Here is an 18,577-nt window from a genome sequence, read left to right on the forward strand (position 1 = left end):
TATAAAAGCCATATAAATTTTTCTTTAACGTTGAAAGGTTACATTTTTGCTTGAAATAAGTCATATTTGAAATGTAGAAAAAATATTTTTTCTTCAAACTGTATATAATCGAGTCCAATATTATAAATAACCGATTCATATATAATCGAGCCTGTATATAATCGAGTCCGACCTGTATAGCAATCGCAATGGAACGAATTTTCAACTGATGACCAAATCTCTCACTGTACGATTTTTTGTTCTTCCTATCTGGCTACTATGAGTTAGACGCCACTTTTAATCCGGAAATAATGCACGAATTCCTGAAAATTTAATGCTCGATCGGAAAGTCACCAACCACTAATAATAAGCAATTATTGCAAACGCACTGAATGCATCTCCTCTTCCAGACACAATGGATGCAGCTACAGGGAATTTTCATCTGTATCATCGCCACCATTACATCACTTTGTTCTGGATCGCGTTACGGTTCTCCGGACGGCAGAAAAAATTAAACTCGTTTGTTAACTCTGCTGGTGATATTGGCGCTGCGGCTATACTCTCGCTTCTTCTGTTCTGCTTTGTTTCTCGATTGGAAAATTGAATGACAGGTTCGAGTTCGGGTTCCGGTTTCAGTATTATAGAGATTTTAAACTTTATAGCTCATTCGTCTCTAGCCTTGAAAAAGGCCCTTTTGGAAAACTTAACCTTGAGGCATATGCGACATACCGTCAAGACGGAACCAGGGAAATTCATTCGATTTGCCCGATTGTAGAACCACATAGGGTTGAGGCTTGCGATGCAATGCTTCGTTGCGCTTCAGGTTTGTTACTCTAGTTACTTGTTTTAGTCGGTACAATTTGAGGAGCACAAATTGGACCAATCAAAACGTGTAATTTGGCGCGTTTAGATAATGCTTGACATTTTACAATTATTGAATTATTTATCTAAAAAAAATGTAAGGAGTTGTATCTTGGACACGACCGCATTTTGGACGTAGAACTACGGAATTATATCATTCAATCCGTTTGTTTTGACGTGGGACTACGTCTAACATTTCAATATAGGGATCTATTTTAAAGTTTCGAGTGGAAAAAGTGTAAGGTTTTCCTACTAGGATTGATTGATTCCATGAAAGATACGTTGTTTTTAAGTAAATGCAGTGTTTGTCCGTATTCCAAAATTCTGGATACTCTTCTGTATCCGCACTAGCACAAAAAATTTCGTATACCACTGACATCTTCTTTGTCGAAGCACACTCTGATACGGAGGTCTTCCTCTTCTTCGACGGTGTGTAGTGAATGCGGATGAAATTGCATTGCCGTTTCGTAATATCTTCCATTCTTGCATCGAGCTGTGTGTGTCTATGTATGTGAAATCAACATTAGGTATGAGTGATGTCCGCTCGTTGTGCTGCACTTATTTACTCCTCTCTCGCAACTGTCGTTTCATTCCATTCCATCATTAGAAGAAACTCTACTCCATACTCCTCCTTCCCTTGTCTTTCCCGACAGGAAAAGAATCCAATCTCGCTCGATGTTGCTCCGATGATCCCCAAACGGTAATTAGTGTGGGTTCAAATCGTGGATGACTTTTTTATACCAAATAAGTTGGTAACGGGCAGACAAGATTGTATCAGTTGCTCGTTATTGATGGTACGGGTGCATGAAGCGCACAAATCGGCAGAACAAATGTATGAGAAAATGAAAATGCTTCCAGTTTTCATTTATTTAAAACGTTCAGGGTTTAGGGAATTATAATGCATAGCATATCAAAGAAATCTAAGAGAATTTCGATTGGTATGCAAATCATCAGAATCCGTTCGCTGTGAAAATAGTTATTAACGATAACTTTATTCCATAAAAACGTGGCATGTGTTCTGATTTGGCACCCTTCTTGAAAGACGTAGTTCTACGTCAAAAAATTCATTATTATGATAGATGCGTAGAAATATTTTCAATCAATTCATGCAAACATTTTTGCAGTCTATTAAGAAAAGGTCGAGTTATAACCGTTCGGAATCTTTCATTATTTCCTACATGTTCAGTGTTCAGATTTTCCCCTATATAGTCCTGTTAGACTCAGTCCAATAGAGTTGGTCCCTTGCGCTCCTCATGTATATAACATTATTCTCTCACTCTACACACACTCTGCCATGTAAGCCACGTGGAACAGACAGTTTAAGAAGAACTAGGAATGTAACTCAGGAAACATATTTTTTTCAAAGGTTTGCTGTTTTGCGAATTCGTTTTCTAATTTGTTTTTATTGGAATAAAAAGAAAGCAACAAGGCATTGTGTTGAACATTTTTTTGTGTTGCGGATGGAACAGCGCTTTCAAGTTGAACCAAGTTAGCTTCGCCACAACAGCGATAACATGCTCCAATCGCAGTACAATTATAACTGAGTGGATTTCCGAGCGGGAACCCGTTTACATACAGATTTGTGTGATTTCAATAGTCTGTTTTGAAAGCAATTTTGAAGCTGTTGAAACAAGTTTTTGGATCAATATGTAACAAGTATATAACGCGTAGACATTTTATCTTTCAAATGAAGTGTTTATCACACCATTTCGTCCAGTTCTTTACGAGGTATTAACACTCAAAATCTTGTTGCTCCGGCGTATCGCTCTCGTTTCCGAAACTTTGAACTTACACCCCATTACAGAAATGCAAGACGTAGTCCTACGTCAACATGATTGGCAAAGTTCACATCAAATTGCACCACGGAAAAAACGATATAGAAAATCACCCATTGGGTATTTTCTCTTGAAAATTTGGATAGATTAGAGTGTATTGTTTACACTGTATTATTATTAGTATTGTTTACACTGTATTATTATCGCCGGTTTTCTAAAATTGAGAACAATGGCGTCACCGGAAAAGCAACGTCGCGAATTGATTTTACTCAAGCACCCGAAAAATAGTCAACTCTCTCATCAGGACATCGGAAAACAGCTCGGAATCGTGCAGTCAACTTGAGTCGTGTGATTAAGCGTTACTACGAAACTCTTAGCGTCGAAAGGAAGGAGAAATGCGGTCAGAAAGGATGTTCCATTAGTGATCACGATCACAAGCGTGTCGTGAAAGCGTTTAAACGAAATCCCAGTGCATCGGTCAGGGATGAGGCCAAAAAGTTGAAAGGGAATAAGGAAGCAGAAATTTTCAAAGATTGCCAAGGAAAACATTATTTGGCAAGCGATCTGTTCATGTGGAAAATGGAGAGCACCGTTCGTAACTACCGGAATTGTAAACGGGCAGATCTACCTCAAAAAGTGTTTACAGAAGCGTCTGGTTTCTCTGTTGAAGTAACATGAGGACCCTACGATCTTCTGACCGGATTTAACTTCGTGCCACTATTCAAAGGATGTTCTGAAGTATTACGAAGCCAACGGGGTCAATGTTGTACCCAGGGACATGAGCACCATCGCACCAACGGCCCATCGAAAAATAATGGGCTATTATGAAGCAGGTGCTACGAAAGCATCACAAGGAGGTAAAATCTGGGAAAGACATGAAGATAAATTGATGGGTTGTATCCGAGACTCGACCGCAAAAGGACGTAGGACTACGCAATATATATAAAAAAAATGTCGGCTCATCATTTTGGATATTATTTGCGAATACGTCGAAATTTCATAAATAACTCTTTAGTAAAAAGTTCCGGGGACCCTGAAAAGGTTTAATGGCTGGCGTGGTTTTATAGAATCATTTCGAGAAGCAACGATTCTTTGAGATGTGTATATCTTTGGCAACCCAAAGATATATGATATATGATATATGGCAACCCAAAGATATATACAACAAAAATGACAATACTTGCAATTATCAAGTATCATGCTTCATTATATTTACTGTTGCCTCAATGGTATAGCACTCCAGGGCATCTTTCGTGCATCGCCATTCAACAAACATGAAACACGCGACTAACATAAGCACACAGTTGCAGCGATAAAAATTAAACATTGCGAGAATGATCATTTGTGAAAAATCGTTTCTCAACTCTCTGTCAAAGCCGTCAACAAAGCTGTTGCATCAGAACAGAGCCGATGCGCACGAGAGCAAATACGAATGGCAACTAAAAGTATCGAAGGTGTGCTATTCACATGTACAGGTTCATAGTTTCGTGCAACAAAAACAAGCAACACACACGAAGCCAAACACTGGTTGCTTGAAGCGATCTATAATCATGCTTTGCCATGGCTTGAATCGTTGTGTTAATTGCAATGCTAGATGCACTTTAAGTGAAATATTCGCTAGCATTCACGGCTCAAGTGCAAATACAAGACACAAAACGAGCAGAATAAGCGACGTTTGTTATTTTGGGTACAGTAAGATTCTGAGAATTTTCCTCAGAGGAGATACAATACTTATACGCTAGCGACAACTTACTTACTATGCAAGGGAGAAGTTTATTTCACAAATACTCTCTTTTCGCTATCCTCTTCGTTGTTTCTATTCTAGTGCTGCATAAGTTGCCCGTTATTGACAGCTCTGTTCGGGGAAGCACACAAATGGGCAGAACAAATGTATGGGGAAATGGGAATGCTTCCATTTTTCATCAATTTAAACCTTATACAAACTATGGGATTGTAGTGTATAGCATGTCGAACAAATCTTAGAAAATCTCCGATTCGGTTGTTATGCAAATCGTTAAAATCCGTTCGCAGCAAAAAAAAGTTACTTCATTACGTTAACTTCATTTCATAAAAACGTTACCTGTTTTCTGATTTGGAACCCTTTGGCACGTAGTCCTGCGTCACAAGTGGTTTTCCGTACAGAAGAAGCTGCAACCAGATGTTGTATAGAATCTTATGAGCGGAGATAGGCGTAAGGTGCGAGTATACGATTATGGTATAGAAGTCGGATGAAATAAATATGCCAAAAGTTTACTAATGGATTATATTTTATTTGAAAAGGATCGGTCAACTAGATAATTTTCTACAACGTTTTTCCGTGATGCAATTTGATAAGGGACACTCTTTAGGCTATTATCGATGACAATTATCTATCGCTACTACTGTTACATGGCAAGAATTTTATTGCTCATATGCGATTTAATTCCGCTCACGAAATCTCAGTTTTTTTCTATACAAAAGCACATTTTTCAATCGATTCATACTCCTTGTACATATTTTACCCCAGGTGCAAAACTAAATCAAAGTGCCAGCCGCAATAATACAAATCGACGATGCATATAGAACTTACAATATCTAAAACAAGGGGTGTCACGTGTTGCGTGAACACGTTTTCAACTAGAGTTACGTGAAAACTCGGCCCAATTTCGAAAGAACGTACTCCATTCGATTAAAGACTCTGTGCCGGCTGCCGCAGGGCCCGATCATAAACCTGGGGGTTTTATTACGTTTGATCATTTCCATAAAAGTTATCATCGAATTCAGTAGCAATACACGAAACTGGGTCCGTAATTGTGTACACAATTAGCAAGCACACAACCTCTCTCGGAAACCTCTTTCCCTAACATTTGCTTGGAATTTACGCAACAGCATTCCGTCGACGAAACCAACAAGCGTCAAACGCTTATTTCCATGGTTCTCCTTTGCTGCATCGGTCAGTGGGGAGTGCCAAATATTCCAGCATTGAGGAGGGGGAAAGCGAAATTTTACCGTACAAAATAAAAGACGTGAAAAAATGCTAATTTCAAACACGTTCACCTTTCTTCCCTCCCTTCTGTTCTACTTTTTTGTGCGAAATTTCTTCTTCACTAAAGTCAGGAATGAAACCGATAATTGTAGCTTCCAGCGGGCGCAGAAGCCTCTGCAGCACCTACTGATAATAGGCACAGGTAACGAATTTGTACAAATTGCTTCGCTCTGTAGTGGTTACGAGCTACCGCCAAACAATGCTGGTACTAATTATAAGAAATTAATACGACAATCAAGGAAAAAAACACTGGTTCAGTTTCTCATGATAGGTTACGTTAACTATAGATTACGGCAGGCTTATTGAAAGCAAATATCAGACAGTTCACGACATAAAATCGACATTGTTACAGCAATGTGTCCATAAATTGATGTCTCCTAAGAGTGCTCATCACGACCGCGAGTAATCGGTTTCCTATATTATTAACATTAGAATTAAGGAAAAATGTATATATACTAGTAACAATACAGTAAGGAGTTCGGCTCCTTTAAACCTATGTAACTGAGCCTGTAAAAATAAACGATTTAAATAAAAAAAGAGTGCTCATCAGGGTGCCAATGAATATATGGGAAAAAATCGACCCTAAAGTTTCAAAAAGTTACCCTATACAAAATGTTTCTTCTTGAATGGCGTTAACGTTCTCTGTGGAACTTTTGCCTTCTCAACGTATGCTAATGCATACGTTGAGAAGGCAAAAGCGTCATTTATTAATAAAGGGTGTGTCACATCAAATTGCATCACGGAAAAAACGCTGTAGAAATTAAATTTTTAAGAATTATTTATTATTAGAAATTAAATATTTAAGAATTATTATATTTCGCTTATAATCAGATAAGAGTGTATAGATCACGTTGGCCATGCTTCACTGTCAATTTTTCGTAAATTTGGAAAAATGTCGTCGAACGAAAAAGAGCGTCGTGAATTAATCGTGTGCACTCATTTCGAGAATCCCGAGTTGTCACATCGGGACATCGGTAAGATGCTGGGAATCGTCCAATCCACGGTCAGCAGAGTACTAATACGATACTTCGAGAACCTAACCATCGACCGGAAGGTGAAGAACGGCAAAAATGGATGCTCCGTCAGTGAAAAAGATCACAAGCGCGTAGTTAAGCAGTTTAGACGTGATCCGAGAAGTTCGGTCCAGGATGTCGCCAATAAGCTGAATTTGTCAAGTTCATTCGTCCAGCGGACCAAGACGCGGGAGGGCCTGCGTACATACAAGGTTCAGAAGTCTCCTAACCGCGACGAAAGGCAAAACATGGTGGGGAAGACGCGAGCCCGGAAGCTGTACACCGAAATGCTGACGAAGCCGCATTGCCTGGTAATGGACGACGGAACCTACGTCAAAGCGGACTTTCGTCAGCTGCCGGGCCTGTTGTTCTTCTCCGCAGAGGACAAATTCAGCGTTCCGGAGGAGATTCGCAAGCAGAAACTATCCAAGTTTGCCAAAAAGTACATGGTGTGGCAAGCGATCTGCTCTTGCGGAAAGCGGAGCGCCCCCTTCGTGATGAACGGCATGGTAAACGGGCAGGTTTACCTTAAGGAGTGCCTACAGATACGCTTACTACCACTATTGAAGCAGCACGAGGGCCCGACCATCTTCTGGCCGGATCTCGCTTCGTGGCACTATTCAAAGGACGTGTTGGAGTGGTACGAAGCCAACGGGGTCACCTTCGTGCCAAAGAAATGAACCCGCCCAACGCGCCGGAGCTTCGCCCAATAGAGAAATATTGGGCGATTATGAAGCAGGCCCTCCGGAACAACCCAAAAGTTGTCCAATCGGAGGCGGACTTCAAGAGAAAATGGATTTCTGTTCAAAAAAAACTACAACCTGACGTTGTACAGAACATTATGGACGGGGTAAAGAGGAAGGTGCGAGCATACGGGCTTGGGCTCGAAGTATGAATAAAAAGAAAATGCCAAAAGTTGTTTAATAGTTTTTATTTTACTGTCTAAAATTTTCAAAAGGATCGGTCTACTGGGCGATTTTCTACAGCGTTTTTTCCGTGATGCAATTTGATGTGACACACCCTTTACTTAGTTGAGATTTCTTAAGCCAAATAACGCGCCTTCAATGTATTCCGAGGGGTAAGCTCTAGAATACGCGTGACCACAGTGCAAGTCGAAGGAAATTTCTTTGACGAAAAGTCATCCGGCCAGAACGGGAATCGAACCCGAACACCCGGCATGATAAAGTGAGACGCTAACCACTCGGCCACGGGTGCACTATGAAAACAAAACAAAATGTTTACCACCTCGAAAAAACACCCTATGCCAAATATCAGCTCAATCGGACTTAAAGGAGAGTGGCACAAAGCGGTCAAAGTTTGAGTGTTTTTTGAAAATTGAAAAATTACCCAAGCGGGGAAGTAAAGGAAATCGGGGTTTTCGAAAAAAAAAATTGATGCCAAATGTCTTAAAATGGCATGAAATCTCGAGATCTAGTGTCATCTCTAAATATTTTTTTTGTCAAAAATCGGCACTCTGGGACTTAGTTTTTCTTCGGGATGCGAAACGAAAAGCATGGTTTAGGGTGCCAATATAAATAGTTGTTTTCGTTCGGAACATGCTACGAAATGTTGATTTGCACAATAATGCAAAATATTAACTCATTCGGACTTCATTTACTGGCGCCGCAGACGTTAACATTTGAGTTTTTTGAAAATCGAAAAATCACCGAAAACCGGGGTTCAAAAAAAAATGGATGCCAAATGTCTCAAAATTGCAAGACACGTTGAGATTTACAGTTATCTCAAAATTATTTTTTCCAAAAATCTATTTTTCAGACGGAAAAACGACCAGTGCCAAAAAAAAAACATTTATTTTAGACAAAAAATTTTTTTCGAGATAATTGTAAATCTCGGCGAGTAATGCAATTTTTAGACATTTGGAATCAAAGAAAGTTTTTTAAAACATCGATTTTCGGTGATTTTTCGTTTTTTTTAAACAACACAAATTTTAACGTTTGTGACACCAGTAAATGAAGTCCGAATGAGCTAATATTATGCATAGGGTATATTATTGTACAAATCAACATTTCTTAGCAAGTTTCGAATGAAAAATCGAGATAACTATTTTTATTGGCACCCAAAACCATACTTTTCGTTTCGTATGCCGAAAAAAACTAAGTCCCAGAGTGCCGATTTTGACAAAAAAAATTTGGAGATGACACTAGAGCATCAAAATTTTTTTTTTCGAAAACACTGATTTCCTTTGTCAAATATTTGACGTTCGGACAAACAGTGTACGGCCACCTTAAAGTAATTGATTCTATTTGTTATAGGAAAGTTTAGCTGAACAGGCCGAAATGCGTTCTACTAGAATAGACCAAAATAAGACTGTTGAAACCAACGTCAATATACTATACAGAATTCGACACCAAATAACCATTGGAAAAGAGTGCCAAATACATAATCTAGTTAAATGGATGAAAATACTACTAAACATTTATCGTGTTGTCGAAAATTGCACAATTGATGTTTACAAAAATGTCCAATAAGATGATCAAATGTCCAATTACTCGTGTCCCAATGGAAGCAATCTTCGGAAAACCTACGCTGCGCTGCACTCGAGTTTAATTTTCATCAGCGCGCATTCATAACAAACACGTGTTCTCTCGTGGAACGAAGTGTACCAAACTCATTCAATATGAGAGCGAATTTCGACCACGGCGCATGTTTCAGATACGAAACATCGCATCTCATTAGTGTGGTGCGCGTCTCATTTACACACAAACATGCAAAGTTCTAGCGCCCCATTTTGTATTCGGTCGTTCTAAGCAAATCATGAAAAACAGCGCTGCATCCATACCAACCGCATGCGCTTGTGTGAAGAAAAATAAATCAACAAAGAAAGCAAAGCGAGGGATAAAGCCTGTCCACGTTAAATTTCGGACACTTTTCTTTCAGTGTAGTTTATGAAATATTTCACTAATCAATGAAATATTTCACTTACATGACAGCTGAAACCCTCCTCTTTATTTCGATGTCAAACATGTTTACATTCTTCTTCAGTTTGGTAAAATGGCGTCGAATCAAGTGGAAGTACGCAAACGCATTTTGCGCGAACGGCAGCAAAATCCAACACTGTCGGTACGCGATCTCGCCGAAAAGCTAAGCCTGATGAAGTGTACCGTGTTTAGTGTGTGCAAATCGTTTGACCAGCGCTTAACTGTGGATCGGAAGATTGGAAGTGGAACAAATCGAAAAATATGCTCCCGACAAATGGACCGAAAGGTGGTTGCCATTATTGAGAAACATCCCAACCTTTCAGTTAGAAATGTAGCTCGAAAGGTTGGAAAATCAAAATCATATGTACAAAAAGTGTAGCAGAGGCATTGACTGAAGACGTACAAAGTGAAAAAGGTGCCCAATCGTGACGATAAGCAAAATTTCACTGCAAAAAGCCGTGCTAAAGTGATCTACACCCAGTTTTGTTCATGTACCATAATGGACGATGAAACTTATGTTCTCGAAGAATTCAAACAGCTTCCGGGTCTCACTTTTTATACTGCAATGCGAAGGAATGCCGTAGCCGAGTGTTTCCGGACCAAGAAACAGTCTAAATTCCCCAAATAATATTTGGTTTGGCAGGCCATATACAGTTGTGGCCGAAAATCCAAATCTTTCGTCTCTACCGACACTATCAACAAAGATGTCTACGAGAAGGAATGTCTCCAGAAGTGGTTGCTACCATTCAGAAGAATGGCTTCTCCAGCGTTGTTTTAGCCAGATTTGGCCTCTTGTCACTATGCAAAATCCATCCTGGAATGGTATAATGCGCATGAGGTCAAATATGTGCCAAAAACAGCAAATCCACCGAACTGTCCAGAACTTCGCCCAGTGGAAAAGTACTGGGCTCTGATTAAGCGAAAACTATACGAAACTAAGAAGAAAGCGAATGACATTAATGATTTCAAGAGGAGATGGAAAAGCGCCGCAGCCAGCGTATCTGAGGATACTGTACGGAACTTAATGGCTGTTTTTCCCAAGAAAGTTCGATGATGGTTTTAAATTTTGCCATGTGAGCTTATGGAAGGTTTATAGTTCTTTCCATAAATTACAATGTTAGAATCATAAAAGATTATTTGATTGCGGTGAGTTTGTTAGAAATTTAATTCTGCGCAATTTTATATATATAACATGTTATTTATTCACCTCTTTCAGTAGTGAAAACTATAAAAATGTTGACAATGGTTGAATTAAAGAAGGAAATTCGAGAGCACAATCAAACACAAGTAGAAAAATGCACGATTCCTGCATGTGAGAACTACCTTGGAAAGCCCGGAAAGCCCAATTGGCGATCTAACGCAAAACGTAAACGATCGGTGAGACATCTGGATTTTCTTTTTGAACTAAGAAAATGATGCTAATGTAACCTAAAACTCAAAAACAAATCACGTATATTTTACTTCCGGGCTTTCCAAGGTAGTTCTCACATGCAGGAATCGTGCATTTTTCTACTTGTGTTTGATTGTGCTCTCGAATTTCCTTCTTTAATTCAACCATTGTCAACATTTTTATAGTTTTCACTACTGAAAGAGGTGAATAAATAACATGTTATATATAAAATTGCGCAGAATAAAATTTCTAACAAACTCATCGCAATCAAATAATCTTTTATGATTCTAACATTGTAATTTATGGAAAGAACTACAAACCTTCCATAAGCTCACATGGCAAAATTTAAAACCATCATCACTTTCACCGCAGCGCCGCCTAGGTGTAGATTTGTACGTTAGATCGCCAATTGCGAAAAAGCGAGAAAGGGGATTGTCTTTTGTGTTCGAAAAGACAGGAAAATGAACGAAAACGTGAACCTTTGGAATGCTGTTTGCAATTGTTTCGAAAGATATCACATTTTAAGAAATTGAAGTCCTAAAATGTATGTTTTTCTTTCATAATATAAGTAAGAATATGTTTCTTTATGAAATAGCTAAGAAATAAATATTTTGTTTTATTGAAACGATTCTTTTTTTTTACGTCACAGGTTTGTATTTGTAACTAATATAGAGCTGGAGTTATCGGTATCCTCTATGAGTTACTAGGTTGGACCGCAAAGAGATAAAACGATTCCTTTCGGTGAAAAGCCACGTTGGCGCCCCGCTGCGGTGAGAACAAGGCCTCAGTTGCACGTAGAAACTTGTTGCTATTAGAAATCATGTCATGCGCAACTTAGAACATTTGATGGAAGGAAGGGAATGATTCTCAAATTTCAGGATAATTTAGACGCATATATGCTGTTTAGTTCATCGTTTGGTTTCCTCCATACAAAACGACAACAATCGCAACCATATATGTTGAATTTGGACTCATCTGCGAAAATAACATCTTTCCAGTAAGACATTGTTGTTTTTTATGCTGTTTGGAAAAATCAAATTGGATCGGGAATTTAAGGGCATTCATGTTCTTCCTCGGCACACTGAAAACCTTTTTTGGGTCAGTTTGGTTTGCATCGATGTAATGGATCATGATCATGTATACTTGATCATCCTGAACGAAAATATGAAGCAAAGTGTTAAAAAATGGTATTCAATCGAGGATTCAGGTTTCACCAAAACAATGACTCAAAGCACAAGGCACATAAAGTTTGCACATGGTTACACTGCTATTGCTCAAAAGTTATTGATACTCCTCCTCAATCTCCCGACATCATCCCAGCAAAAAACTATGAGAGAAATGTAGGTAGAAAAGTTAGAAACCATCAGTTAAAAAAAATAAAAACTGCTTGATGCATTAATGAATGAATTTCCCGTCCGAATACAGCAAAGAAACTCATCGATAACGGCTAAAGACAGTTGCAATGAACAAGGGTTACCATACCAAAGATGGAATTCTGAAATTGATCGATTCCTTCGAAATCGAATTGAAATTTTAACCACCGTACGAATATAAGTTTGAGTCAATTTTACATACATTTGCACACACATTTGCCATTTTTAGAGAAATAAAAACCAATATTCTGAAAATAGATAGCAAACCTTTTAACTCTCATATGACACTATGACTTTGTCTAAATAGAATGTTTCGAAAGCTTACTTTCGACTTCCAAAAGAAGGGAAAAGAGGTCTGCGTGGTGGGGTACGAACACGAGATTGTGGGCCTGATTCTCGAATACATTTCACGGTGGAAACGAAATAAACGGCACGCCATTGAACTACGTTTTACGAGTTAGTGAAGCGTCGAAGATAATAATGAGTTTTCAGGCAGAATGATTACTTGTCAAATAAAAAATCATTAATGAAAATAAACTTCTTCGTATCAAATTGGTATTCAATATGAGTGGAAAACTTTTTTTTCTTCATGTGATATAATAATCTCATACAAAAATTTTATCTGAAGATAATTTGATATTATACTGAGCCTGTAAAAATAAACGAATTAATAAAAAAAATTTGATATTATAATAATAAGTTTAGTGGGAAACTAATCTCGTATCCAGATGTCGACACCGTACCGTTGTCATCGCGAATACGTTTCATTCCCTTTCCACCGTGAAGTGTATTCGAAAATCAGGCCCTGTATCACTGTATGTTTCAGTGCGTATTCATTCGTATGTATACGCAAGGAGTGAAAATCAATTGAGTGCAGAAAACTTGTTGCACATCAGCACCGCGTTGCATTCTGAAGACTGATTTCAGGTCTGTCCAATTAGTTAGATATTCAACTAGAGGCTAATCACTGTACATGAAAATTCTTCTTTACCGATAACATGTAAACCAAGGCGCGTAGAAGTATATCCTAAGGTGGGCCAACTTGATAAAACCACTCTTCAGCCATCTTGGAAGTCTACTGTGTTTTGTTTGTAAACAAAACACAATGCGCTAGTGTCGAAGCTCGTTCCTGATCAGTCTGTCTCTTTCACGCTTCAAGCAAATAATTCCCCTTCTGCTTTCTTCCGTACTGTTTTCATATGCCGCTCCCCTAACCAACTTAGTGACGAAACAGACTCACCTAGTACCATAGACCCATCTTGATGTAAACATCCGTCGAAAAAATTGCCACATCGCGGACGGCCATTGAAATGTTGTTGAAGTGGCTATGATTATAGCTCACGTCACACAACGCGTAGCTCACGGAACTATGACACTTCTCCCGTTCTGGTGTTTTGTTTAGCATCCAAAGAATACGTTACATTGAGATCGCGACAATCTCCTTTTATGTATGAAATTAAACTTATTTTTTTCATGACATTCGTACATGAAACATTAAATCAAATAAGTATACCAAACCTAAATCGTATAACACAAATGATAGACATATTACATCATTTGAGAGGATCTTGAATTGTAGCAACATTCATGGAAACCACCCACCCCACTCGCCACCTTGCACCGATTACAGCATCAGGCGTTTAGCCCACCGTTGTCGTGTCAGTGTTTTCTGTGAGTACGGTTCACTTTACCCGTTCGTCTTGTTCATGGAGCCGAAACCGTGAATATACATTCTGTACTTCTTGTCAACACAAAAAAGTCAAGCAAAAGACAACAATATTGACTAGCCCTAGTGATTTATAGAGAAGCCAGTTAGTTCATAAGCGATAAACCATGGGAAGTGAGTATCCAGCGCTGGCATTTTTCCTCGCAAATTATAATTTAAATCCAGCAAACCATTTCACGGTGGCAAACTCCTATCCACGTAGACAGTAAAAAGCTCCGCGTTGGAACTTTCCCTTCTCCGCAAAAGGTGTTTGCTGCCGATTAAGATTGTGAATTTTTGACTCTATTTACTGCGATTAGTGTGATCCTAATACTTTAATAATATTGATTCTAAAATGGTTAATTACATTAAACATCCACCTCAGTATCGCATCTAATGTTTGTCACAATTTTGTTTCGTTTCAGTAAAATTCTTGGAAATTATCAAACCTTTCTGCAGTATTCTGCCCGAAATCGCGAAACCGGAGCGGAAGATCCAGTTCCGGGAGAAGGTACTATGGACCGCAATTACGCTCTTTATTTTCCTCGTCTGCTGCCAGATCCCACTGTTCGGTATCATGAGCTCGGACTCTGCTGACCCTTTCTACTGGATCCGTGTCATTCTTGCGTCCAATCGAGGCACCTTGATGGAGCTGGGCATCTCACCGATTGTCACCTCCGGATTAATTATGCAACTGCTGGCAGGTGCAAAGATCATCGAGGTCGGTGACACTCCTAAGGATCGCGCTTTGTTCAACGGAGCGCAGAAACTGTTCGGTATGGTGATAACCATCGGGCAAGCGATTGTTTACGTCATGACTGGAATGTACGGAGACCCAGCGGAGATCGGAGCCGGAGTGTGTATGTTGATCATCATTCAACTCTTCGTGGCCGGATTGATTGTGCTACTGTTGGATGAGCTGCTCCAGAAGGGGTACGGATTGGGCTCTGGAATCTCGCTCTTCATTGCGACGAATATTTGCGAAACCATTGTTTGGAAAGCTTTCTCTCCTGCCACCGTCAACACTGGACGAGGAACTGAATTTGAGGGTGCCGTCATCGCTCTATTCCATCTGCTTGCTACCCGTCAGGATAAAGTGCGAGGTCTTCGGGAAGCTTTCTACCGCCAGAATCTGCCGAATTTGATGAATCTCCTGGCAACCGTGCTGGTATTTGCAGTGGTGATATACTTCCAAGGCTTCCGTGTCGATTTACCGATCAAATCTGCCCGCTATCGCGGCCAATACAGTAGCTACCCAATTAAACTGTTCTACACGTCCAACATCCCGATCATCCTGCAGTCCGCGCTGGTCTCCAACTTGTATGTCATCTCGCAAATGCTCGCCGTCAAGTTCCACGGTAATTTCCTGATCAACATGCTCGGCGTTTGGGCCGATGTTGGAGGTGGTGGCCCCGCTCGCTCCTACCCCATCGGAGGACTCTGCTACTATCTTTCCCCACCGGAATCGCTCGGACATATTGTTTCCGACCCTGTCCACGCCGTTCTGTACATTGTGTTCATGTTGGGCTCGTGCGCCTTTTTCTCGAAAACCTGGATCGACGTTTCCGGCAGCTCGGCAAAGGATGTCGCCAAGCAGCTTAAGGAGCAGCAGATGGTGATGCGAGGTCACCGCGAGAATTCCATGATCCACGAGCTGAACCGATACATCCCGACGGCCGCTGCCTTCGGAGGGCTCTGCATTGGAGCGCTGTCCGTGATAGCCGATTTCATGGGCGCCATTGGCTCCGGAACTGGTATCCTGCTGGCGGTCACCATCATCTATCAGTACTTTGAGATTTTCGTTAAGGAGCAGAGCGAAATGGGCGGAATGGGAACGTTACTGTTTTAATTTATTAGCTTTCTGTTTTGGAGTTTAGTTTACTGCTTAAGTTGAGCGCATTTCGTGAAGTGAGTGAGAGCAACGGTGCGGTAGCTAGAATCACTACAATTTACGGTAAACGGGGAGGTCATCATTTCAAGACGTCTACGGAGGTAAATTGTAACTGATTTGAAGGAAGTTCAAAAAAGATCTTTCGTCAGAATGAAATCGGGCGAAAAATGGCAGTTAAATAAGTAATGAATGTGAGAAGACTTTTCAATATGGAATTTGGAATAAACAATCAGTTTTAGATTTATTTCATTCTCTATAAAATGTATACAAGAAATACAACACGCTATAGTAGCGCGAGTGATGTCAATAAAGATGTATAAAATAAAAGAATTTCGCTATTTGTTATCTGTGATTACCGAATATTCACTGATCAATGTTAATAATAAATCCCTTCTATTAGTAAGATATTCTATGAAATGATAATCACTCCCATCAATTCGGAAACGAATCCAATGGTATTGGAGTACCTGATTGATCAAAATCGACGCCCAAAGAAATACTGAATTGAATTAGCGATTCATTCGTATTCACCCCTAATCTGAATTTCGATAGATTTGAAATATTTCGAACGACTTAATAAAATTCCATTCTATATTCCGTTCAAGTATTTTTTGCATTTCGTTCGATCTGTTTCTCTTCGAACATTAGGGTGAAGGTGGAAGGAAGCCACAAATAGGAGACGAATGAATCGTTGGATTTAAAGTCTCCGTAAACGAAGGAAAAACAGAAGCCACAAATAGCTGCCACAATGGCGCTTATTTCATTCATCTTCCTCCCTCACCCCTCGCCAGAAAGTGTGAAGAAAATGATCGTTTTCGCACACATCTCATCAAGTAATATCAACCAAACTCTAATCGATTACTCACAAGATATTGAATTTTCATCTGTCTCCGCAATAGTGAAAAACGTCGGAAAACTCGAGCTAGTGCTCTGAAAGTTACATTTTAATTTTTTAATTTTCTGCAATGGTTTTGTTTGTATTGGTGGAAGCATCGTTATTTTTTCGACACTAATGCCAGACAACATCATCGAAACAGCTATAAAAACCACTCAATAAAATGATATTCCTGAGTCATAGCGTTTCACGTCATGAAAATCAATAAAATAAAATTGTGTTGATACCAATACAATTATTATTTTTACGTTTAATGGGTCTATAATGTAAGTTTTCGCAACTTAAACACTGGTTGAGAAAATTGTAATGCAGTGCTTGGAACACTGCCATGGATGCCTGTGCTGTCAGTAATAGTAAACGGAAAAGTATTACATTCAATCAAAATGCCTCGGCCAACGAAGACAAGGGACGGATTTAGCGCCAACTCGTCTATGGGATTGGCATGACCCTCTTAGAAGTTAATAAAACTTTCTGGGCGTGAAGACCTTACCTAATTAGGCAACTTGGCATACTAAGTTTTCCGAAAATTTAATTAGAATAAACTAATGTAAAGGGCTGAATATTTTTGGTCATTTTTTGTAATTTGTTGTTACTCGAAAATGCTAAGTCCTACAAAAAAGTGATCCATGGAAGAGTTTGAGGAAAATGATTGAATATTCAGAAAAAAATACTGAAAAAATATTTTTTGAAATCCTACACTGAAAAAATCGATTTCAAAAACTAAATATCAATTTTCTCAAAATGGTCATCTCAGATTTTGTGTTGAAGAGTTTTAGGAAAATAATTGAATTTTCAGAAAAAAAAAAATAAAAAATTTAGTATTTTTTTCTGAAAATTCAATTATTTTCCTAAAACTCTTCCGCAGATAACACGCCTTGAATGCATTCTGGAGCGGCAAGCTCTAGAATATCCGTGACCACAGAGCACGTCGGAAAAAAAACGAAAAATCCCCCCGCCAGAACAAGACAAGACACTGCCTAAGTAGGACTACTAAATTATTGCCAGCGGCACAAAAATTATTCACGTTGACGGCACAATAGCTAAATAATTACTAAATAAATTCATGACAATATATACATAGAGGTTGGTTTAACATAACATGTTTTAGGTATACGGTCAACCAACAACCAACTTATACTGCTGGTTTCACATTTGTTTACCGTTTTTACCGCGTGATATGTACGAATTTGTCCGGCAAAAAAAAAGACTAATTGGTAGTGTTTGCCAAAAAAATCGTCAAATGTGCCATTTTTTTGAGAGTATAGCAGCCGGGTGCTATGATTGATGCTAGGATCGTTAGCAAAATCTCAAGCAGAACTGTCGGTGGGATACCCAATTCATGTGAAACAAAGGGAAATGTCAGTGGGATACTCGATATGTTGGATGCTGTCAGTTCAATACGGGTTCTATAAAGACGTCACCCGGGTGGAACATAGGAATAAAAATACAAACGGTATTCATGATGTCATAGATGATACATTTTTCGCATCATCTCTAACATTGTTTTGGCGTTCGCTTAATAATAAACAAACGGCTTTGTTTTTATAAACATAATGCGACATCACCACTTATTCGCACGTTTTTAAACATCTATAATCATAGAAACAAGCGATAAAAACGCACAATGAATTTCATTTACCAACACTTTCAATCTACGAGGATGGCCTCACCTTTAGTGACGATTAATGAACGAAGTTTCCGCACGCAGCGTTACTCAAAACAAACTGTCGA

At 39.2% G+C, this 18,577-nt stretch overlaps 1 protein-coding gene across 1 annotated transcript; it reads left to right on the forward strand.

Moving 5' to 3' along the window:
• The first annotated feature begins 13,992 nt into the window (after nucleotides 1-13,992).
• On the forward strand, nucleotides 13,993-16,281 carry LOC129775905 (protein transport protein Sec61 subunit alpha). The gene is made up of 2 exons (XM_055781133.1): nucleotides 13,993-14,195; nucleotides 14,486-16,281. The coding sequence occupies exons 1-2, from the start codon at nucleotides 14,189-14,191 to the stop codon at nucleotides 15,907-15,909; spliced, it is 1,431 nt and encodes a 476-aa protein (XP_055637108.1). The 5' UTR covers nucleotides 13,993-14,188; the 3' UTR covers nucleotides 15,910-16,281.
• The last annotated feature ends 2,296 nt before the right edge of the window (nucleotides 16,282-18,577 follow it).

This window comes from Toxorhynchites rutilus, chromosome 3 (genome assembly GCF_029784135.1).
Source record: "Toxorhynchites rutilus septentrionalis strain SRP chromosome 3, ASM2978413v1, whole genome shotgun sequence".
NCBI classification, from domain to species: domain Eukaryota; kingdom Metazoa; phylum Arthropoda; class Insecta; order Diptera; family Culicidae; genus Toxorhynchites; species Toxorhynchites rutilus.